At 37.0% G+C, this 25,122-nt stretch overlaps 1 protein-coding gene and 1 long non-coding RNA gene across 4 annotated transcripts; both read left to right on the top strand.

The window, feature by feature from the left end:
- The first annotated feature begins 9,340 nt into the window (after window positions 1–9,340).
- Window positions 9,341–22,615, top strand: LOC149156958 (ran-binding protein 1 homolog c-like). Of its 3 annotated transcripts, XM_089445459.1 has the most exons (4): window positions 9,341–9,726; window positions 10,520–10,620; window positions 22,342–22,428; window positions 22,522–22,579. In XM_089445459.1, exons 1-3 carry the CDS (start codon window positions 9,551–9,553, stop codon window positions 22,389–22,391), a joined length of 327 nt encoding a protein of 108 aa, XP_089301585.1. In that variant the 5' UTR covers window positions 9,341–9,550; the 3' UTR covers window positions 22,392–22,428; window positions 22,522–22,579. The 3 variants fall into 3 exon arrangements, with proteins under 3 accessions (XP_089301585.1, XP_089301584.1, XP_089301583.1); XM_089445458.1 differs by lacking the exon at window positions 22,342–22,428 and having other exon boundaries at window positions 22,522–22,615; XM_089445457.1 differs by lacking the exons at window positions 22,342–22,428; window positions 22,522–22,579 and having other exon boundaries at window positions 10,520–10,888.
- Window positions 22,616–22,862: 247 nt separating this feature from the next.
- On the top strand, window positions 22,863–23,339 carry LOC149156957 (uncharacterized). The gene is made up of 2 exons (XR_016262326.1): window positions 22,863–23,188; window positions 23,282–23,339. It is a non-coding gene; the product is annotated as an uncharacterized LOC149156957 (long non-coding RNA).
- The last annotated feature ends 1,783 nt before the right edge of the window (window positions 23,340–25,122 follow it).

Here is a 25,122-nt window from a genome sequence, read left to right as displayed (position 1 = left end):
CAATGCGCATACGCACTGTTGCAGAAAGAAAAGTGCATAGAAGTGCACTTTGTGCCTGAAGATAAAGTGCACACAACAGGAAATTTTGGAAAAAATAAAAAACGAGTCAAATAAAACCCAAAATCTAGATTTTTAATATTTCAAAACACGCAGAGAGGGCTTGTACATAAGTTTCAAAAATTCAATCAAGGAAAATAATGGGGAGTGATAAGAATCCCCAACAAAGTCACCAATTTGTTATGTGGACTTATCCCTCTTGCAGCCAAGAGCGATCTCCCTAGACCTCAGAGAAATATAGTAACAAACAACTAGGAACTATTGCCTTTCCCTAGACTATGATCAATGATTGAAACAAACACTATGATAGAGGTCACTTACCATTTAATCAAAATTCCTGATGAAGTCCCCTTCAGAGCTTTCAACCATCTTCTTCTCCTCATTTCTTTAGAGATCTTCCCATTGCTTCCCACAACTTCTCCATGATATCCTGAAGGAGATATGCATAGACAAAAACATACACAAGGTAAAAGCATCCAGTATATAGCATAAGAGATAAATAAACTAATTAACTCAATCATATACCATAAACTGATCAATATGAAATCATACTCTATGTAGGTGATCAAGGAATCCTACAAATTGTATCAACAAAGGCATAATTGAGAACGAACAGTTTTTTTTTTATATTAATAAAAGGGAAAATAGTCTTACAACCTTGAAGCCTTGATGTTGCAAGTCCCTTCCTAGAATATCCAACCCTCTCCTTGAATGAATAGCCTTCCAACCTTATTTTTGTAGCATAAGCTTACTTCCAATCCTCCTCCTTAATCCTCAGGCGTATGTTAGCTTTATAGGCCAAGAGTGAGAAGTTTGGGATCCATTTTCCAAGGGATGAGATCCACTATGGATGGGATATGAATTCCACAAAGAGAGGGAGTAGCTCCATGATGGGAGGGATTGTTGAAGAAAGTGTAACTAGGTTCGGTCTTCATAAATGTAATTTTGATATTTGCATTTATAAAAGAAAAGAAGTATTATTATTTTTTATTTATATCAATGAATTTCTTGCTCATTGAATAGGTCTACCACATGTTAAAGTTCTATAGGGAATTCAAAGAGTCAAAAGAAATTATTAAAACCCTTAAGGGCATGTTACACCATGTATATACTTGTATTAGAGTCAAAATAATACCTCCAAGAAAAGTCACAAGCACTACAACAAAACCAGCGATTAGCGTCCCTTTTTACTTCTTTTTTTGCATCTAGAGCCCATTTTTGGTGCTATTTGCATCCATTTATCAAATATGGTGCAAAACTTGACACAAAATTTGCATCAAGTTTTGCACCAAATCTTACACCAAGTTTAGCACCAGGTATTGCAATAGGTTTTGCACCAAATTTTATGCCAAGTTTTGTGTCATCCTTTACACCAGGTTTTGTTCCAGGTTTTGCATCAAGTTTGGCACCTAATTTTGTTTGACATACTTTTGCATCCTCATTTGCATCCACTTTTTGCACCTACACTTGCATCAACTTTTGCATCGACTTTCGCATCCTTTTTTGCATCCTTTTTTAAATCATTTTTTGCATCCATTTTTTCATCCATTTGTGCATCCCTTTTGCGCCAAGTTTTACATCGTGTTTTGTGTCTAGTTTTGCATAAAATTTTGCATCTACTTTTGTTGCATCCACTTTGCCCTCTTGTTTGGCATCCATATTTACATCCTCTTTTGCATCTATTATTATACCCACTATTGCATCTAATATTTTTGTGCCACAATTAGCGCCTAGTTTGGCACCTCCTTTTGCACCCACTTTTGATTATAATTTTGCATCCACGTTTGCATCCTCATTTGCGTCTAGGTTTTCATCAACTACTACATCTATTTTTGCATCCCTTTTTGTATCCAATTTTGGATCGGGATTTGCATCGGGTTTTGTGTCTTGTTTCGCATCTACTTTTGCATCGACTTCTATTGCATCCACTTTTGCACACAATTTTGCATCCACTGTTGCACCCATTTTAAATTTCACTTTTTGCATCCCTTTTTACATCTTCATTTGCATCATACTTTGATTCTTTTTTTGCATCTATCATTACATCCACTTTTGTTATGCCACAATTTGCACCATGTTTTGCACTCATTGTTGTATCCACGTTTGCTTCCAATTTTGCATCCATGTTCACATCCTCTTTTGCATCAAATATTGCATCTATTTGCATCCACTTTTATGTTAGGTTTATGCATTGGGTTTTGCATCTCGTTTTGTATCTACTTTTGCATCTACTTACATTATATCCATTTTTTGCATCCAATTTTGTTTTGCCTGTTGCATCAATGTTTGCTTCCACTTTTACATCCATTTTTGCATCTTATTTTGCATATTTTTTGTCTATTGTTACATCCACTTTTGTTGCACCATATATTGCACCTACCATTGCAACCACATTTGCTTCCACGTTTGCATCCCCTATTGCATCCACTTTTGTTTCATCCATTTTTGCATATACTTTTGTTTCCATTGTTGCATCCACATTTGTTTCACCACAATTTGTGCCAAGTTTTACACCTACCATTGGACCCATGTTTGCTTCCACTTTTGCCTTCATGTTTGCATCCAATTTTGCATTGACAACTGCATCTACTTTTGCATCCACTTTTGTGTCAGGTTTTTCATGTTGTTGTGCATCTACTTATGTTGTATCCACTTTTCGTCCAATTTTATTTCTATTGTTGCCCCCATTTCTATGTTCGCTTTTGCATCCCTTTGCCAACACTCATCATATTTTCTGCATTGATGATATTCCTTATGGCATTGACAATTATGAACAATTGATGACAATGTCAATAATATTGACAATGATGAAAATGAAGATGATGGCGATGACATGAATTGTGATTATGATGATAAAGACGATAGTGGTTACAATGACAATGATGATGATGGCAATGATTATGATGATGACGATGCTAATGACGTTGGCGAATCTTCCCAATTTTAGATGTTGTCATTGTCATAATCATAAGCATTATCTTTGGTGTCATGATCATCATTTTCATCTAGGTCATCATCAAAAACAATAATGGCATGAATGATGATGATGCATGATTACAACAATGTCGATAGAAATTACATTAATGATGATGATGGGGATGATAAAAATGACAATGACGATGATAATGGTGGTGATGATGATCATCATCGATCATCTGTCAAAAATAGAGTTGTTATTTCTCTTACGTATATCAATGTGTCCTAAACAACCCTTTTCTAGCACTGATCACATTTTTTGTGTTGATGATATTTCTTACAACATCTACAATTATGAACAATTGCAAACAATGTCCATAATGATGATGATGATGGCAGGAATGGTGATTATGATGATAATGTAATGATGGCAATAACAATGACAAGGATGATGGTGATGATGATGACAATGATTATGATAATGAGAATGAACTTACAATCTTATGGATTCGTGAACAATTACTAGTTTCAATACCATCTTCTGGATACGTATTACTATCATACTTTTTAAATTTTCTGTCTCTCTTGAGGTATGTTACTATAATGGTGTTGTCAACACTAGAAAGATATCTTGTTGTAATGGTGGTTCTAATGTTAGCACTAGCAAAGTTTAGTAGGGAGGATGCTACTACAAGAGGAATTCCTTCTAAGTGACTATGGCATTCAAAATGAGGCTTTATGGGCTGCTTGTTAACACATGTTCTCATGCTCATATAAAATTAATGTGAAAAGTTGCTTTAATTGGTTCCCATGCATAATTGATATTGATAATGGGGTGGTATAAAATTGTAATGGGCATATCCGTTAGTTAGTTATGATGGGTCAACAACATTGAAACCATCCAAGTGACAATTCACCTTGGAACAATCGTCGCTCGTGCGAAAACACGAAGTTTATGTAAATGAAAGTTGTGATTGTAGTGGAATTAAAACCATCGAGAAATATCAAAGAAGACGCTGCCTACCAGTTTTGAAAGACAACCAAGGCATTGAACAACTATTTGCGTTAGGATGTAGTGAGGGAATCGAAGGAAATTTGGCAGCCCTAAGTTGCCATTACTATTGCCAATCACACATTCAATAGTAACCATAAAAGGTAGCCACATATAAACAAAACCTCGAGGTGTTGACAGTCAGAATCTATTGTAATAGCTTTGACGTATATATAGTTTTGTGTTTAGATGAGAATGAAGTGGGCTTCATTCAGGGTTCGGCTCAATCCTCGTCCATTCCATGCAGTGGTGTTTAATTCGCCAAGCAAGAGAATATTACGTGAGTGTTCAGAGTTAAATCAACAGAAATCAAGGACGTGTGATTGTCAAATTATTGCTCCTCCCTTATGATTGAGCGCTTGATGCGATGGTCATTATCCTTGGGTGATACTTTTATTCCCCATTTTCTATTGAAAAAGTAGCGTTTTTCTGTTCGATTATGATAGGATTGGATCATGAACGCTGGTTTGGGTGGATGTAGACCCATGTTTTTTTGTGGTGATCTTCAAATGTCTTGAGGATAAGAAAAAAATCCTTGACCAAGGTCCATGGTTTTGGGGATGAGTTGGTCTTCTAGTGAAGCCATGGTTTCCCAACTTCAATCCTCTCACTATGTTGCCGATGACTACTCTAGTATGGGTAAGATTCCTAGTTTTCCCATTCACTTTACCCATCTAGATCTCTTAGAAAAAGTGGGCAATTTTATTGGAAGATTCGTCAAAGTAGACAGGGAAAGACATTTGAAAGGCATTTTCACCTATGTTTGCATATGTATTTAGGTAGATCCCAATGAAGTTTTGCGAGATAAAATTGAGCTCAAGTGGATGGGAATTGTGTATTCTAGTTCAGTTATTCTGTGCTTTCAATGGAAAATTTTGACTCTATTTTGGCTTACAGGCAAGATTTCATAAACTAACGCTCTCTATAAATGGACTAGACAAGGTTGTGCTCAAAATTTTGTTTAAAAAATGGCAGAGTTTGGGAAGAAGTTCTTTAAGTTAATGGATCAGCATTCAGATGCATTTCGAGTGGTTTGATTGAATGATTTCTGTCTCAGTTCCGCACATTTAAAAGTTTTGGAGAATGGGAATTGATAATTCTAGTATTTGATGGTGTTCTATTCAAATTACACAGAAGAAGATAGAAAGCTAGGGCTCACAACCCCTACCTAAGAAATTCTGGTATTTGATGGTTTTCCCCGACCAACCAATTGTTAGGCTCACAACCCGGCTAGGCAAGGTCAAGTTTAGGAACAACCTAGCTAGGCGAAGTGAGAGAGTACCGTAGTTAAGCGCTGCAGGGTCAAAGAGAGAAGGTGAAGGGTTGGATGCCTCACCGATCAATGGGCTAAAGTAGGGGTTGGGTGCTTTGTCAAGCCCCCCCCGCTTCTTATTCACCAGTGTCATGTCGAGAGCAAGGAACATTCTGGAAAATTCAATATTAAGCATCAATCTGCGATGAAACAGGGGATTCCTCTATAATCGGCTATGGGCTTATCTAGAAGGGCACCTCCTGGCCTTATGACTGGCATCTACACCTCCTTCCTTCCATATGCTAAGGTCAATGGTGAAGTGGGTCTAATATCTTGCTATGGAACTTCATGCATGGACAAGGAATCAATATCTACCTACTATGCCAAGGGGACTATTAGAAGGGTACTAAATAGGACCAAAGACTATTGGCTATTGGAATGGCTAAGTTATACTAGATCTAGATCTTTATCTCGATAGAGAAGAGAGTAAAGAAGTGAAACGTAGAGATGCGAGTATCATATGCCTAGACGAGTATAATATGTATAGAGCTCGAAGAGAATGAAATTCTCTGAGAGCTAGCCATGGCTCAAAGAGCCTCTTTTTAGTTGTTGAATTTAATGTCGACTGCTTTCTCCTTTCCCTTATTTCCTCTCTCTTATTCTTTTTTCTTTTCTCCTTTCTCTTATTCCCCTGTCCTTTCCCCCCTCTCCCTACCCGTACCCCACCCTCGCTCGGACGGCCCTCAAGTGTACCTTCCCCTATCCTCGCCCTATGATCGCTTACCGCTTATCTTTTTTCTTGAACTCGTACCTTTGATGGCTCCTCCGGAGAGTGTTCCGTTCTCCTGCAGTGCCGCCCCTCACCTCTTTCAGAGTAAGATAGACTTCTTTCTTCAAACAAGTAACAGTTGTTCGAAAAAAAAAGAACAACCAACAACACCCAAAGTACTCATACCGACTTTCTCTCCTACCGAACCGAAGCAAAGCGTAGGTAACCGACTTTCTTTCTCTCGATACGGCAACCGAAGCGAAGCGTAGGTAACCGACTTTCTTTCTCTCCTACCGAAGGTAACTACCAAAGGTAGGCATTCATCTACCGAAGGGAGGACGACAGGTAACTGACTTTCTTTCTCTCGATATGACAACACAACTACCAAAGGTAGGCATTCTTTCCGGCATCTTTCCAACTCTTGCTCTTACCTCTCTTTCCAAAGGAAGGAAGGGGGGTGTGGGGGGAAGGAAGGATCAGCTTCCTTCCCACCGCCAATGAAGGAAGGGGGTTGTAAGGAAAATATTATTAGTTCCAAATGAAAATTTATGTTAGGGATGCTTTCACATAGTTAGTTTTGTAATTATTATAAACATCACATACATAACAACCACAAATAAAAAAAGTATGTAATATATAAGAACAAAACTAATGAAGTTGTTAGTACTAAAATGAGGCATATACCATCACATGTAATCTTAGATATACTTAGTGTGAAACACCATGACATCAATGTCTGAGCAATTTGTAAATGTGCTACAAGGGCTCAATAGGGGGCTAATATTTATTTGATAGTCACGTTCTTGGCTTTGTTGTTTCATTTGAAGGAAGGAGGACACTATTGAATTATTTCAATTACATGGTTCACACCTTCCAAGTATTAGTTAACTTGCCTAAAAAGGTTCCTAACACAAGTGATCAATGCAAATATCACCCATAGGCTACTTTTGTTCACAAAACTTAACTCTCCCACTTTATTTTTGTAAAGACCCACTAATTCAAGTGTAGCCATGGTAGTTGATGCACGACCTCATGTGAACCAAAAAACATCCCGTAACCAACCTCCTCGAACCAAGCTTACCCTTCCACTCCTAACACCAAAATGTGCAACACTTATCATAGGGTCCAAGGGGTATTGTCCTTGGTGGCCTCTCATCACTATTGATAACTAGGGTTGAAATGTCACACCCCATGCTTGTGAAACATCTACATCATTTGGCACATTGAATTCCATCCATGCGCACCAAGTTCTAATATGCATGCATGCTTATCCTATATCTGCTTATATTTAGGAATGCCAACCATGACATAACCATTACAATATCTTTCTTCTTATTCTTCTTCTTCTTATTACTATAGAAAAAAAGGACCCTTTTGTTATTCACGAGGAAGAAAAAAAGCACAAACATTGACAAAAATATTGTAACTTCTGTCATTACAATGGGTTGCCAGAAGACAAGGCATCACGACCCAGAAGAAGAGAAAAAGAAGTTGTCGTAAAACCAGGGTTTTACAATTTTTTTTCTTCTGCAAATTATAAGACTGACTAGAAATGACAATAGCATGCAACCAAAAATTGTAGAAAGTGTATTATACAATCACGAAGAGGGCCCTACTATGAGAAAAACAAAGACAATGACTAGAAATGACATTAGCCTGTAACAAAAAATTCCCGAAAGTGTATTATACAACCATGAAGAGGCCCCTGTCAAGAGAAAAAGAAAGACATTGTATTTGAGGCTAATTGAAAGCTGAATGTAGACTCACTTGAAATTTATAGTAAGCTAGTTGATAACTAATTGAAAATTTGACTTAAAGCTCATCCATATTAGTATATGGGCATCGAATGAGAACTTTGAACTGGGTTGCCAACTAATTCATCATAATATATGTAACCTGTCTCCAGACAAATAATTCTTTTTTAGAGAGAATCTACAGTTGTATTTAGCTCCTTATGGATGTGATGGAAATTGATTTCCTAGAAGTGGTTCTTTAACTCCACAATTTTGCTTTTCCAGGAGGATAAACTTATAACTTCCTACTATGCTTTACTGTCATTATTTTTTGGCTCCATTACAATATTTGTATGTCAACAACATGGCACACTACAACCAAGAAGATGAACAATTACATCATTAAGAGTTACAAAACCATCTTGCCATCGAATAACCAACATTAATTAAACAACCATTTAACAACATAATAGCAATTACACTATATATATATATATATATATATATATATATATATATATATATATATATATATATATATATATATCACATTACACGTATAAATACCGCATTTCAATAGAAGTTAGATGAATTGCGCTAGTCCCAAAGTTTTGCTTTGACTTGAAATTAAACTCTTCTTCACTTTGTGATTTTTGTGTTATCCACTAGCATAGACCCATCTTAAATATAGATATAATATGAGCGGAGAGGGATCCAATTTCTTCATTGGCAATTATTTTTTATGAGCAAACATTATTTAAATGTTTTTATTTATTTATTTTTTTTTTTAAATTTATTTTGGCCGGCACTAGCAAAATTTCAACTTTGATGATGGACAAACATCGTTGTAACCATACTAGGCTGTAGAGTGAGCTTGGCATATTCATATTATTTTCATCCTCAACATTGAGGATTGTGTAAATCTCAGTGGAAGATGCCCCTTGGAATGATGGACAAACATGGCTGTAACCATACTAGGCTGTAGAGTGAGCTTGGCATATTCATATTATTTTCATCCTCAACATCGAGGATTGTGTAAAGCTCAGTGGAAGATGGCCCTTAGAATAGTTTTGATGCCCCCAAAATGACTTCCATTCTCAACCCCTCCCCATGAAATTTGAACTTAAGACCTCGTAACAACTAAACCCCATACAAACCAACTACCCTACAACTTATCATGGATGAACCACAACAATACTTATTATAATAATTTAAAACCAATATTTCTAATTATTTTTCCATATTTATCTCATTTACAAACCCCTCAACCCCATCCCATTATTATTACAATAAACACAATAATATATCACCGAGGAAAGAGTTCAAAATTGCGAAAACAAAAAACGCACAACAACCTCTGGTCCCAACATGACAACATGAATGAAGTAGGCCTCTCATGTTGGAGATGATTTAGGGGTTATTCCATGGCCTTCTCTCCCTTTGAAACCCCCCAACCATCCCTGTAATAATTTATTATATTATCTTTAACGATGCTACTTTTACTCTCAATCTTTAACAGCTACCGGCCTTCCCTCTTCAAAACCCTTATATGGAGTGTTTTCTCTCCATCGACCTCAAAAACCCTTATATAGAGTGTTTTCTCTCCGTCGACCTCTTTGCCCTTTGCCTTCAAAGCATTTTTGCACAGTTAAATCCTTTGTCCAAAATCCTCGGGGTTTCGCATTCGTGTCTGATATTGGGCGAGTTTCTGGCATATTTTGGATCCATCGATTTCATTCGAGCCCTCCCTCTGTGCACTATCTGGTATTGGGATGGCTGGAACTCAGGAGGATCCTGTTCTTACACGGGCAGTAGATGACGATTCGAGAGAGAACGAGGATGATGCCGGAAAGGAAGAGGACACTGGAGCTCAGGTTGCACCCATTGTTAAGCTTGAGGAGGTTACTGTCACCACGGGTGAAGAAGAGGAGGATGTCCTTCTTGACATGTAAATTTCTTAATCCATGGCTATTTCATGATTTTGTTTTCTCAGTTGAAATTTGTTTTCATGGCCTCTTCGGTGGCCCTTTTCCTGTGCACATAAATGGGACCTTGACTATAAGGAAGATGCATTTGGGCAGTTATTTACTTCTAATTTTTCTCCTTTTTAGTAAGATCTGTTTTTATCGAGTTCTCGATGTTTTGTTCGCCTGTTGATGATGATCAGATTTGTCATTTCAATGGGGTGCTGAAGAAACTCTATGGTAGATGCATTTAGCGGGCTATGGTTTGTTTTATCGGGTAATTAGGGTTTTGCTTTTCTGTGTATTTTTGGTGGGATTTGATGCGCTTTGATGGCGAATTCGTTATATTTTGGATTCTTCGCAAGATATTGCATGAAATTCTGAACACCAGAGAAAATTTACCCGAATATTGATAGTACCTTTATGGAACTTCCTGAGATATGAACACATACTGAATCATCAAGTTTGCTTTGTCTTTTCTGCTCTCAATACTGTTGAACTCCTTCGCAATGTTCTGTAATCGGAAAAACAGGGAATTCCGGAAACAACAAGTTCTGAATTCAAACCACGGGAGCTTTAGGTTTATCTTAGGGTTTAGAATTGAGGGTTTGTCATTCTTTCAGCGAGCGTTGATCATATACACAAGCAATATAAGCTCCCTTTCTATTTTAAATTAAATACACTTTCCTTCATCCAGTCATGCTTTTTGTCTTTCCATCGGAATAGTGGGGATGAAGCTTGATGAACTGATAAATGGGATTGAATTTCCACTTGCAGGAGTATGTTGTTGTACTTGTCTGTCATGGAAAGCAACAGGATCAGGCAAAGAGAGATCTGGATGCATTTCTTGGCAATCACAGTGGTGCATTTGTGGCATGGTATTTCAGTCTTTTCACAAATTTCTGTTTTCTCTGTTCTTTTGAGTCAGGATTATGAGGGCTTATTGCTCTTATATCAGCAAGCATAGAATAGAAATAACATGTTAGACTTTTCCAATATAACATTCAAAATGTATAATGTTTCGTATCTAACGGAGATAGGTTCATTTGACCAAATAAAACAATGCACATTATCATATTTGTCTTTACTTCACAAAATTCCAAAGTTTCCTCCAAAGGGCTATAAACAACAGCATTGCAATCAAAATAGCTATCTTGAGGTGCAGATGAATGGATCGGAGGCAGATATTTCTCTGGTCGACAACAATTAATGGTAATTCTAGATAAGATAATCTGTACCCAAAGACACATTTTTCAAGACAAAGTTGCGTTTGATGAATTGCAGTTATGTTTAATTTGTTCTTTAGACACTTCTTCAAAGAGGTAATGCTTTTGTCGTTTGCAAAGGATTTTTTTGATTTTATTTTTAAATTAATGCACATATCCTGAAACTAGGATTGTAAGGTGCTTCTGAGTAGAATATGAGAAACAATGCTGGCTATATTGTGATATCATAAACGCTCACTTACATGTATTTACTTGGTGGAAGCAAAACAAAACAGAGAAAATTAACATTGCGCAAGAACATCGGGCCGATCAGTTTCCTCAAACAGTTTCCTTTCATGCTTTATCTGATAGTCTCACTTGGTTGAGTTTTCTTATTTTGTAACCTCTTGCTTTGCTATAATATGATTTTGCACCTGAGGGCAACCTTACTTCCAGACTTTTTTCTTTTGAACCAGCTTCCTCTTATCATGATGGAGCAATGTGCCCAGATTTAGCGTTATAGGGAACCATTAGCACCTTTTTGTAGAATTTCTTTGAAAATTCTGCAACTGCTGTAGTGAACAATTCTGAAACTAATTTGTGACACCAAGACACAGAGTTTCTCTACTCTTTTGCAGCGGAATAAAAAAGAGTTAAAAACACATTCATACAATACAATAACACAAGATTTTTCTATGGAACCCTACATGGAAAACCCTCTGCTAGCTGTAGATTTTTATTGACAAAGTTGAGCAAATAAAATTAATTACAAGGAAAATTGTTTCACTACAGAACAAGGTTGTTCTTTCTGCTGACACTTAGCTGAAAACTGCTTGCAACAACCCTGTCCTTAGCTCCTAAATCCTTGTGCTGGCCTCCCCCTGTTTCCTTGTGCTGGAAGCCTCTATTTTCTAGTGCAATAGTGACCCTATCTTCTAGGAATTACTCCTGATTTCTAGCGCACACTAGCATGGATTTTCTCTGCCAAAACTCTGTGCAGAGGCCTCTCCTTCACGCTCTTCCTAGCTCTGCCAGCTCACACACAAAACTCGCACTCTATTGTTTGGTCTCACAACCTGTAAAAAATTAATGTCTGATCATGCTGTAGCCCACCCAGTTTCAAATTCTTGCAAGGTTTAATGCCCAAAACCCATCAATAGCATATGACTGATATACACATCATTTTATCATTTTCTGCATTTAACTTGAAACAACATAGAGGTACTCTACATTTCACTTTCAGCTGATAAGAGAAAAAATAAGGCAAGCACACACATGAATTTCACACTGTTTTTGGTCAACATGATCCTAGAAAAACCCCGCAGTGGGGAAAACCAGTTCTTCTAGGAGGATTTTATTTTGTTTCTTTGACGAAGCATCACTGAAATCCCATTCTCAAACTGAGTTCTGAACTGTCTTCAACAAATGTTCATGTTGAAATTACAGTCCTCTGAAATGCTCCTTCTTCTTAGGAATTCAAGCCACACTGACAGTCACAGGTTCCTTGAAACTCGGGTTCATCACAGCAAATATGCACAGGTTTTTTTATCAGCGTTTAACCTCCCTGGAATTTGAGCAAATACACTCCAAAACAGCTCTCTAAATATCATTGATATACCACTAAAACCAGGCTTGAGATTTTTGCTGGTCTTGGCCCAAGAATCTCACTGTGTCCCACATAAATACGCTGGCAGAGAAATATGCTGCTAAAACACTTGCCTACGGTGAGGAGTAACCAAACTTGACTCCTAATAAGCCTTTGACCTGTGTGCAACCACTGGCTGTGACAGTCTTCCAAAATTTCGTGCTCCCTTTTTAGCTTTAACTCGGCCTTCTAGGGATTTGATTAACTGTGGTCTTGTTCCTAGTTCTTGCTGTAGAATTTCTTCACAAAAATTCTCTTCCTCCTATCTCCTTTCCTCTCCTCAGTAGTTCTCAAGAGGATTGAATGAAGGAGCTCTTCCTTGCTGCCTCCAAATGCAAGCTCCACAACATGGTTGTGTTCTGCTCTGATTTGAGTTCACCTTGGAACACAGCCTCCTCCTTTAGCTGTCTCGATCTCCTCTCAAGCTTCCCTACACCCTCCTCTTTCCTTTGAGAAGAATAATGAAGAATCATTCATTTCCTTTAACTTCTGTTTTTCTTTTGAGAGGGAAACCTAACCCTAAAGGCTAAAGATCAAGGGCTGAGATTAAATCTCAGCTAATGAGATCTATAGTTGAGATCAAGCTCCCATTAGACCCCTTTCTCATGATGGCCCCTCACTTAACCTTTTAATGTTTTAGTACCATGGTCACTTTGTCGCTCATAAAGTGAGTTTTAAAATATAAAGGTTACCTTATTAACATAAAGTGGACTTAGTACTTTACACAAAGTCACTTTAATAACCCATGTGACTTTAATAAATTAGAATTACAAGGTACACAACTCATAAAAGCTTCTTTAGCTCCTTGACATTAATAAACACATAATGTCACTTAGAGAAAAGGATATTAATGTGTATTCCTAGGCCAAAAGGATAAATTCCTAGGAAACACTTCCTTGGTACTATATTCTCAACACAATGTTGTGCTCACAAAATAGTGATCCATTTTTGTGCCTTCGTCCTCCTTATAAGCAATTCACATCAACTAAATTTGGCAAGTTTATTTTTTGAACTCGGTCTTGTGATTGACTAGTTAACTGAGTCTAACTGACTCATGTAATTTGTCTTGCCTCAATTTAGAAACTGAAGCTCACTTGCTTGTCCTTTGCCAAAGATAACTCGCACTAGGAGACAAACAACTGAGCCTCCAACTATACACATGAGTTAAACTGCTTCATGAACTCGACCTAATTTTTAGGAACTCGTCCTAACTTTTAGGAACTCATGCATGCTAAAGACATGAGTGCTTGTGGTCTCTTTGACTAAGGAACAAGTCAAAGAAGACCTTACTCGCTTCTATTTTCAACATTCCCTCTTAGCGAGAAAGGTGCTTTTGGAAGAACCTCGTCCACTTGGATCTATCTCCAATACTACCACGTTCTCCGTTGTTGCAGCTTCTTCCGCTGAACTAGAAGACTTTTCCTTCTTTTGCGGAACCTGATAAGACCTTTTCTTTCCCACCATGCTCTGCGAGTCTATCACTTCAGTCATAAGGGCCATGCACCCTGTGTACCTTTGTGGCTGCTTCCTTTGGTTGAAGGTGATATTGGAAGATCCAACTCTCCCTTGATCTCCCTTAAACAAATCCTTTGCCCACTTGGCTCAAACTCTCCCTATGCTGGGAGTCATTGCTTGAGTCGCTGCCTCGACTCGCCTTCGGCTATGCTCCTCATCATCTTGTTGGTTGGCCCAACTGCCAACTAGCTTATACTCAAATGTTGGTCCTCACTGGACTCGTTCTTTCGCTTAGGACACTTAGTGGCATAGTGTCCAAACTCATGGCAATGGAAGCACTTGACCTTTCTTAGATCCTTTTACTTGCCCTTTTGACTAGACTCGACCACTCCTTGGCCCTCCGTGCCCTTGGTCTTGCTACTCTTGCTTGTTATGGAAAAGTTCTCCTTGTCCTCTGTCTTCATCGATCTACCATTTTTGGTCCTTCTTCGGATATCTTCCTGAACGTAGTCAGTCAATAGCATTTCCCAACTAGGAAAATTATCTCTGTCATTGACAACATCCTGGAACCCATACCAAGACTTGTGAAGTCGTAGAAGAGCAAAACTCACAAGGTCATGCTTTGGTATACTCATGAGTGAATTTTGACAAATACGTGACAATGGACTCATCCTTGTTCACCTAGATACTCCTTAGCTTCTCCTTAAGAGCAAGCTTCTTGGTATCGCTGGTACTCTGATATAGATCTAAAATAGTTTTGAACATCTCATAAGCTGTCTTCTTCTCATGGATATGAGGAAATATATGATCTCTGACCCCTTCTAGAATAATCGTCCTTGCCTTGATATCATTCTTAGTATGCCGGGTCAACTGTTGGGGATCTTGTAGTGGTGGTATAGCTTGCTTCACAAATTCTCCCACCCCATTATCCTTCAAAACTATCATGATCCTCCCTTTCCATGAAACGAAGTTTGATGCTCCCTCTAAACAGTTATCTGCTCTCAAACCTTGGTACGTCGTCCTGCTTTCCCAGAGAGCTCTCCAACACCTGCCCACTAATAGCTTAGTAGTCCTTCACAAGAGGCTGTACTTAGGGCACAATATGGCAACTTCTAACAACCCTCCAACCTGTACACTTAAGCTGCCCACACAATTGTCCAATGGGACCTCATCCACTTAGTAGAACATCAACTTGAGAATAACATTCAACATACCTTAACCAATAGAGACTTCTTCTGCTTCTCTAGGTCACACCCCTGTGCAATTACCTGAAGTTTTCGACCCTCTGATTAGGGCATTTTGCACCTACGTCAACCCATAGTTTGTTGCCTCAAAACTTTGCAAACATTTCTCCACAGGTTCCTCTTCTATGCGTTAGCTCTTGCCCTCTTATATATTGTTGTTCCAGCTCCTTAAGAACATAGACCAGCCCTAAACTAGGGCTTAATCTCTCCTGTAACAACATATAAAAAACTTGGTCTGTTTTGCAAGTTGTTTGCACCACAAATAATGCACAAAAAGACTACCCAAAATGCTCCTCTTGCAAGCTACTTGCTCCTGCCTAACTTGGCCTAATTAGTTACAAGAAAAACGAACCAAAACCAATCCTCTTCTCCACTTTGCTAGGCTCCTTTGGGCTATGACTATTTCAGGGAGATTCTCCTTATGATGTTGCACTAGGATGTGCCAATCAACTTGTGTTGGTATTTATTCTGTTCCTTGCTCCGATACCATGTAGAATTTCCTTAAAAATCTTGCAACTGCTGTAGTAAACAATTTTGAAACTAATTTGTAACACCAAGACAGGATTTTTGTAGGGAACCGTACTAGGAAAACCCTCTGCTAGCTATAGAATTTTATTGAGAAAGTTGAGCAAATAGAATTAATACAAGGCAAATTGTTTCACTAGAGAACAACACTGTTCTTTCTATTGACACTTAACTGAAACCTGCTTGCAACAACCCTGTCCTTAGCTCCTAAATCTTTGCGCTGGCTTGCCCCTATTTCCTTTCGTTGGAAGCCTCTTATTTCCTAGCGCAATAGTGGCCCTATCTTCTAGGAATTACTCCTAATTCTTGCGTACACCAACAAGGATTTTCTGTGCCAAAACTCTGCGTATAGGCCTCTCCTTCACACTCTTCCTAGCTCTGCTAGCTCACACACAAAACTCGTGCTCTCTATTGTCTTGTCTCACAACCTTGTGCTCACAAAACAATGATTCAATTCTGTGCCTTCGTCCTTCTTACAAGCAATTCACATGAGGTATATCTAGCAAGTTTATTTTTGAATCTCGGTCTTGTGATTGACTAGTTAACCGAGTCTAACTGAGTCATGTAACTCATCCTGCCTCAATTTAGATACTGAAGCTCACTTGCTTGTCCTTTTCCAAATATAATTCGCACTAGGAGACAAACAATTGAGCCTCCAACTATACGCACGAGTTAAACTGTTTTATGAACTCATCCTAATTTTTAGGAACTTGACCTAACTTTTAGGAACTCGTGCACGTCAAAGATAGGATTGCTTGTGGTCTCTTTGACTAAGTCACAATTCAAAGAAGACCTTACTCACTACTATCAATTCTTATATTCTTCAATAATTCAGCAGAGAGAGAGAGAGATATTACAATTTACAGATCTGATAATTAATGACAGCGGCAAAAGAGACCTAACCAGAAAAGTCATTGCTGGTCAACAAGGCAGATTTGACCCTCATAAATTGGTCAACTTCAGTCAACTTCGGCCTCCAAACAACAAGATGAATCAACCCTCAAAAGAACCCAAAATCAGCGCAGTCAAATTTGGTCAAACAACCAACCTGTGGTTAGCCCTAGCTGCAGTCAACGTTGGTCAAAGTCAATGTTTGGCCTCAATTTCTGTGCCTAGAAATGCGGCTTGCCCAAATAGAGATAGCCCCCACAAACCGTAGTCAAAGGAGGTCAACTCATGTTGGTCAACGCTTGGTCAAACTGTCCAGAAATTCGGTCTCTTGAAATTTCGGCCTCTTGAAATTTTGCTTTCCTGAAATTTCAGACGTGTGGAGAGAGAGATGCTTAGAAATCCGTACCCAATGAACGAGGAGAGAGAGAGAGAGAAGTGTGAAGATGAGTGTATCCAAATGAGGCTAAGGCATCATGTATTTATAGCAAACGTTGAGGATGAATAGACGTGACTGTTGGGCTTCTGAGCCTACATAAGTTTGTTGGCCGACCTTGACAATTTGTCCATAATCAAAGTAAATTCATAACTTCATTTGTACATGTCAGAATCGGATGATCTTTAGATCACTCCTACACCTCTCGGAGAGAGGAATCCAAGAAAAATATCAGTTGTCATAAATAAGATGACCCATGTGGAGTTTGGCCCTAGTTTCTGATTTTAACATGATGAAACTACGTAATCCAAACTTTAAAATATGGTATGAAAAGCTTAGTGTGCCCAATCATTGATTTTTTGTTTGAGGGAAGGGTACAGTTTTGCTAAGGCAATGATAGAGGAGTCAAATAAGCAATATCACTAACATTGAGGTACATAAAGCACTTGGTGCTTTTGATTAATTGCCAATCCTGAAATCTCGAAAAATGTTAACTCTATTGAATTTTGAATGGGATATGAAGTTCTACTTTCTCGATATGAAGTTAGAGGAGATGGGAACCGCTTTTAAACATCTCAAGACAATGAATGGTAATGTTAAAAATTTAAGTAAAGGTTTTACTTTAAGACTTTAACATTACCATTAATTGCCATCATTTTAACGCAAATTGAGAGTGAAACCCAGTCTTAAATAAATATTTCTAGTGTATGAAGTTTCTAAAAGTCTCATGAATTCATAATTATCCTCTAATTAGTTATTAAAACAAAAAAATGTTGTTCCCAACATTTAAATCAAGGCAAAATCAAACAAATTTCATTTAGAAACACGTTGTACAGATGTTGAAATGCATTTCCCATGTGAAATATGTTTCATATGAATTGAAATGCGTTTCTCATGTGAAATATGTTTCATATGAATTGAAATGCGTTTCCCATGTGAAAATACATTTCATATGAATTGAAATGTGTTTCAAGAGCATTTTAGTTGTGTTTCAGTGACTCGATATGAAAACGCAGCTGGTATGCAGGGGCGGGCCATGTTTCCTGCATCATAGATACCTTCTCATATTTGGAAATTTGTTTTTGTGGCTGATCAAATGTGTCGTTGCTTCTTCTTCACTTTGTTGTTCCCTTTGATGGGTTGCCTAGTCTATGATTTGATAGATGAGATGTCTAGTGGTTGTGGTTGCATGGTATAAAGGTTGGACATAAAGAGCTCCTCCACAATCTATGATTTACATGTTTAACAATCCTTTTCTTAAGTCCAATTATATACAAAATTACAAATCCTAGTGCAAGTGAAAATACGTTCTTCTTCAATGTTGCTTTTGTCAAACTAAACAAACAGGAAACAATTTATTTGACAGGTGGAAGAAGTGATAGGCTTAGAGCAATTGAATTGTAGGCCATGCTTCTTGACAAATTGATGAACAGATGTCTCCTTACTTGAGATTTAGGTTGGCACCATGGCACCATCCTGTCCGTCATTATACACTAATCTTGTCATTATCTTCTTCACTGTGAATGATTGGCCTGTTCCCTGCAAATAGATCTGGGCATAGAGGAGCCAATCCAAGAACAGTAATCTCTAGCACAAGACAATATTAATGATCTAAATACCTAATCCTGAAGCTTGAGTTTGATTTTTCTCTACTGGTTTTGAATCTCTGATTGAGAATCTCCCACTCGTCATTATCAAACCTTCTCCTTCATCATTGGCATCAGCTGCACTGCTGAGGTACTTTGGTTGGTTGTCATTGGACTTGAGAGCTTGAAGTTTCAAATGATTATAGTAACAGACAGCCAGAAAAGCCAGTCCACACCCACTCAAGTTTATGACTGTAACCTTTTCATTTATTACAGACAAATATTATGTTATGAGCAGCCAGTCCTTGACAAGACCAGCAACATTCATAGTCAAGGCTGAAGTCTTTCCTATCAGAAGAAATACTGCAAGATTAAGAGCCAAGGCACAAGCAGAAATGTCATGTAATCCAAATCAAAGGAAGAGACCCTGATTATCAGAAATGGGTATTCTACTAAGGCCCAGGGGGTGCTGAGAAAAACAAGGCAACAAGGAGCAACAAAGATGTGATGGGATTCAACTTAATCCCTTTTGATGTTCGTGGAATTTGTATGAGAACCAATTGGGTAGTCTCACATGCAACTGCACTTAACTGGAGAATCACCTCCCATGCATTCATCTTGGCCTCCCCATAAGCTGAAATAGTAACTCCAATGGATATGGCCAACATATTGGCCTCGGGCTCACCTTTATAAGCTTCTTTCTTCAGGGAAACCACAATCAAATACACAGCAATGGGAATTAGAGCTTTCAGCATTTGAAATAATGATACTGAGAGGAAAACATAGGCAGAATTTGAAAACCAGAGACCCAAAGAATACACTTATCAATACTATGGGTTCAACGAGCTTGAAGACTCTTACAATAGCAACAGCCAGTGTTGAGTAGAAGCCCATGTGAATCATGGTGGGACTGATCACACTAAAGTTGTCAAGCAATGGCAACTCCAATGGATATGGCTAACATATTGGCCATGGCCTCACCTTTATAAGATTCTTTCTTCAGGGGAACTGCAATCGAATGCATATCAAATGGGCACAAGAGCTTTCAACATTTGAAATATCGATACTTTGAGAGACATGCACCAAGGGCTGCATCATTTAGGATTTGTACTCAGTTTAAGTGTCATATTCAAGGGGAAGTTGTTATGCTTTCCACCACTTCATAGATTGTTAGAGTGATGAAACAAAAGAGGCTCCCTCTTGAGGCTAGATTATGTCATTCATATCAGTTGTGTTGTTGATGTCCTAGCTCAGCCAGGTCTTGCCAAAACTCTGTTGAGGTTCAAAATTTATTATAAACTGAAATGTCTTCACAAGAATTGACTTCATAAAATGCCATAATCACAAGATATGCCATACATGGCTGTGATTATGGCTCGCAAGACCCTTAGACTTTGAGCAATGAGGCTCGCAACATCACTTATGATTATGCACTCTACAATTCTGTGACCAGCTGAATGTCAAGCAATTGAACCGCGATTTAAATCCTATTTTGTCAGCAATAATTACTATACTTTGTCTTTATTTAGTGTAGAGAACCAAGCACTTATTCTGCTCATCTATAGAAGGGACAATGGTTGTTTGCCTATGAGGTATAAGGAAATCCTATCAGATGTTTTGTATTTTCGTATGGAATTGAATCATACTCCTGCACACTGTAACATTCATATATATCAACCTGTAGAGGCTTTAATAACACCTGGTATTCTGGTTAGTGATTTTATTGGACCTCATGTGCATATCCTACATGCACAGGATGGACTATTCATATGTTACAGGGTATTATTCTTATTATTTAGGGTGCACATCTTCAGGTGCTCAAGAACGATTACTAGAACAGTCAGTTAATTCTGCAATTTAAAGGATGAAAAAGGAGGTTATAGGAGTTTAGTTTTGGTTGTCATCCACAATGTCACACTAGTCTGCCTGGGCATGGTTCTCATGGTTTAATAGTGACTTGAGGAGTCATAATACCACAGATCACTAAACACGAACAACTAAGGTAGCCCAAGGACAATAGCCATCTTTACACATTAATTAACAGGTCTTACATTAATTATCCTAGGGGGTTTTAATACTTCCAAATGCTTAAAAAACAGTTAGCAGAGCATTCACATTACACATTCCAGCAATCTTTTCTATAAACCAACCAAATGCAGTCAGGAGAGCCCTCCTTTTAAACTATACAACCTTATTGTTAGTATGATCAACCTTATTTTAATATATAGTGTGACAAACCGTATGTGACAGGCAGGTGGAAAATTTTTCTCGTAATTGACTAAGCGACGTCCTGCGAGCCAGACTTGAGACGGAAACCCTCGTCAGAAGTATATGCTTGGCTCTTTTCCAAACAAATGAAGAGTCAATGAGGTTTTGTGTAATCACTTCTGGTATCGTATTGGGTTATTGTTAGAAGCGATAATTGGATTCGGATTCTCATCGAGTGAGTTGTTCTGCTTTCTCAATTTGAGAGGGTTTGTTTGGAGGGAAAAATGAAAGAGGACATACGAGAATAGTGAGGGGAAAGATGCAGAGGAAGAGGATTGAGAACATCGCCAGCAGGCAGGCTACATTTTCCAAACGTAGGTGGATTGCTGAAGAAAGCTTACGAGCTCTCGGTGCTCTGCACTGCAGAAGTTGAACTTGTGATTTTCTCCCCAACAGGAAAGCTCTATGAACTGTTTTTTAGTGCAAATCCTACTATTTTGATTCTAATAATCATGGCTATGCAAACCTCATGAGATTCTTACTAATAACCCAGGTGGTGCAAGCTCTAGTAAGCTCGATGTTGAAAAACTTAGTGTAAAACCTCCAAATCGTTGGTTTTGTTGTAGTGCTTATTGGAGAGTATATAAAAAATTTCACACCTTTTTATGAGATATGGGAGGAAAACATGTTAAAGATTTTTAATAAATATAAAATTTCCAAAATGATGCTAGTTACGTGTGATTCTTTTTTCATTGTTTGTGATTATGAAAAATGAAACTCGGTGTTTTTTCATTAGTGCACACATATTTCATTATATAATTGCATATAGAAAAATCATTCCAGAGCCGATAACAATAAAAGTGAAGAATTTATGGTCCAACGTTATATTTAAGGGAGATGTTTAAGGATGACGTTTGAATTTTGTTTTTCATTTTAAGACATTTGGAGCAAATATTAGGAAGGACTTTGAGAAAGGATTGTCCTTCATTTTCGAAAATGGAGTTGTTCCTTTCCAGCCATAGGCCCCAAGTGACCATCAAAGGGAGAGCTCATATGTTTTTTGGATGTTTTCTTTATAGCCATTTTTTACACATATCCATAGAGTCCCCATGCCATTGATGTGAATTACTTGTTCGGTTTTTTTTAACCAACATTTTTAACCAAACAAGAAAAATAAAAAAAATGCCTCAAGATCAAAGACTGAAACAAAGACCTATTGACATACCTTTTAAAGTATGGAAAGAACTTGTAAAATCATATGAAAAGTTGGATGCACAAAGAAAAGCCGGCAATGAGAGCATTCAGGTATTGAATTTTTCATTAAACATTATTTAGAATGTATTAATACTTATAAGTATCTTAGACATGTATTTGTGTGAAAATAAATTGAATTGGTTTATGTTTAAGGACAAGGCATCCAAGGCGAGGTTAACCAAGACAAAAGTCACTTATCGTAGTGGCTAGAAAGGTTTAAAAGCACTGATAACAACCTTTGTAAGTATATTAAACATGTGATATTTTTTTAATAAATTTTGTACTAGAAGAAAGTCATTGTTATCTAATTTCTCCCTATTTACTGATTGATAGGAACTAAAATATGGAAGACCTCCAAATCATTTGGAAAAGGAGGTGCTGCAGCAAAAGAGATGGGTTGAATTTGTTGTTTGGATGGACTCTATGGTATGTAATCTTAGTTGGATTTCCAATATACTTTTAAACCATATTTTCATTTTATTTTTTAGTACTATTAGATATTATATCTTACCTCATTTTATGGTTAACATTGTATAACAAAAACATGCGTTGCGTTATGTAATTAATACTATGTTTTCTTTATAGCCATTTTTTACACATATCCATAGAGTCCCCATGCCATTGATGTGAATTACTTGTTCGGTTTTTTTTAACCAACATTTTTAACCAAACAAGAAAAATAAAAAAAATGCCTCAAGATCAAAGACTGAAACAAAGACCTATTGACATACCTTTTAAAGTATGGAAAGAACTTGTAAAATCATATGAAAAGTTGGATGCACAAAGAAAAGCCGGCAATGAGAGCATTCAGGTATTGAATTTTTCATTAAACATTATTTAGAATGTATTAATACTTATAAGTATCTTAGACATGTATTTGTGTGAAAATAAATTGAATTGGTTTATGTTTAAGGACAAGGCATCCAAGGCGAGGTTAACCAAGACAAAAGTCACTTATCGTAGTGGCTAGAAAGGTTTAAAAGCACTGATAACAACCTTTGTAAGTATATTAAACATGTGATATTTTTTTAATAAATTTTGTACTAGAAGAAAGTCGTTATTATCTAATTTCTCCCTATTTACTGATTGATAGGAACTAAAATATGGAAGACCTCCAAATCATTTGGAAAAGGAGGTGCTGCAGCAAAAGAGATGGGTTGAATTTGTTGTTTGGATGGACTCTATGGTATGTAATCTTAGTTGGATTTCCAATATACTTTTAAACCATATTTTCATTTTATTTTTTAGTACTATTAGATATTATATCTTACCTCATTTTATGGTTAACATTGTATAACAAAAACATGCGTTGCGTTATGTAATTAATACTAACATGTAATATTGATTTTTTTTGTCAAAATGCTATAGGTAATGATTGCTAAGACGATGATCCAAATTATGTTCAACATATATCAGGAGATGATGAGGATGAGGATGAGGATGATGGTGGTGAAGGAGGAGATGATGATGATAGTTGCGGTGTTGGTGATGATGTGGATCAGAGTAATGAGGATGGTCAATATGATCATGAGGATGATCTTGGTGGTGGTAGCTATGCATGCACATGCATTGTTTTTTATGAAGAAATTATTGTGTAGAATGACATTTCTATGTTTAGATGGGTGTTGTGAATTTACCCTATATCAATGAGACATTTTGATTTTGTAATCATACGATGAGTTTGATTTATGTATGTTGTTAATTTATCGTAGAATAACGATATTCATGAAATATTTTGATTTGTTAATCATATTTGAATTTTACTTGTTTTGATTAAAAATAACACTGATTTTATTAGTATTATGTTGCTATTTTATACATGTTTTGAAAATTTTTAATGACACATTGTTATTTTTTTGGATGGATGTTGTCAATTTCTCTTAAATTTCTTTACAAATGATTTTGAATTGTGATATCTGCTTTAATGATATTTAGAAACTATCATATATTTCACTATGAATCTATAAAGGGGGTCATATATGTAAAGAAAAATATACTCTATATAAGAAGTCAAATGTGGATGTAACCATGGATGCAAAATTGAAAGTAAAATTGGATGTTAAACTAGGAATTAATACAAAAATGCAAACAATTGACATACAAAGTGTTTTAAATTAGAAGTGAAAAATTGTGCAATAGTTGACACAAAGAAGGGAACAAAACATGGCATACAAAAGGATATCAAATTGGGAAAAACAAGGACACATAAATGGGCACCAAATTAGATGCAAAAAAAGACAACAACTAGATGTAAAATAAGATGCAAAGTTGAGCGTTAAAAAGAAGCAAAAAACGTTACAAATTAATATGCCAAATGATGATGCAAATAATGGTGTAAATTTGGGATGCAAACTTGGGGTGCAAAAAAGGAAAAAAAAAAGATGTAAGAAAAGACATAAAACAAGATGCAAAATGGGGCTGAAAAAAGGTGAAACCAAGGATGCCATATTGGATGTAAAAAATGATTCCTAATCACATGCAAATTTAGGCTCGAACTCAGACACAAAATTATATGCAAATGTGGACACAAAATGAGGCAAAAAAAGATGCAAATTTGGATGGTGAAAACGATGTAAAACTAGACACCAAAAAAATGCAAAATTGGATGAAAAAGTCGGTGTAAATAATGGTGCAACATTCGACACAAGTAGACACAAAAAAATGGTGCAAAAAGGGGCATAAAATAGCTTAAAATTGGATGCAAAACTTGGTGCAAAAACAAATACAAAAGTAGACGTAAAAAATGGCTCTAAATTGAATGTACCATTAGACACAAAATAAGATGCAAAGGTGGACACAACACATGACTCAACATAAGATGCAAATATAAATGCAAATTTGGATGCTCAAAATGATGTAACATTAGATGCAAGAGATGGTGTTAAAAATGATGCAAAATTGGATGAAACAAATGACGCAAAATATGGTGCAAAA

The sequence above is a fragment of the Pinus tabuliformis genome, chromosome 9 (genome assembly GCF_031772625.1).
Source record: "Pinus tabuliformis cultivar Carrire ecotype Pingquan chromosome 9, CPIR1, whole genome shotgun sequence".
NCBI classification, from domain to species: domain Eukaryota; kingdom Viridiplantae; phylum Streptophyta; class Pinopsida; order Pinales; family Pinaceae; genus Pinus; species Pinus tabuliformis.
Note: the sequence above shows the minus strand (reverse complement) of the source record. Positions and strands in the feature narration are given on the sequence as shown.

Excerpts from the sequence above, each read along its gene's own strand:
- LOC149156958 (XM_089445457.1), top strand. The coding sequence starts at position 9,551 with ATGGCTGGAACTCAGGAGGATCCTGTTCTTACACGGGCAGTAGATGAC. Across the intron at positions 9,727-10,519 it reads GAGGATGTCCTTCTTGACAT|GAGTATGTTGTTGTACTTGT; the intron begins GTAAATTTCTTA and ends TTCCACTTGCAG.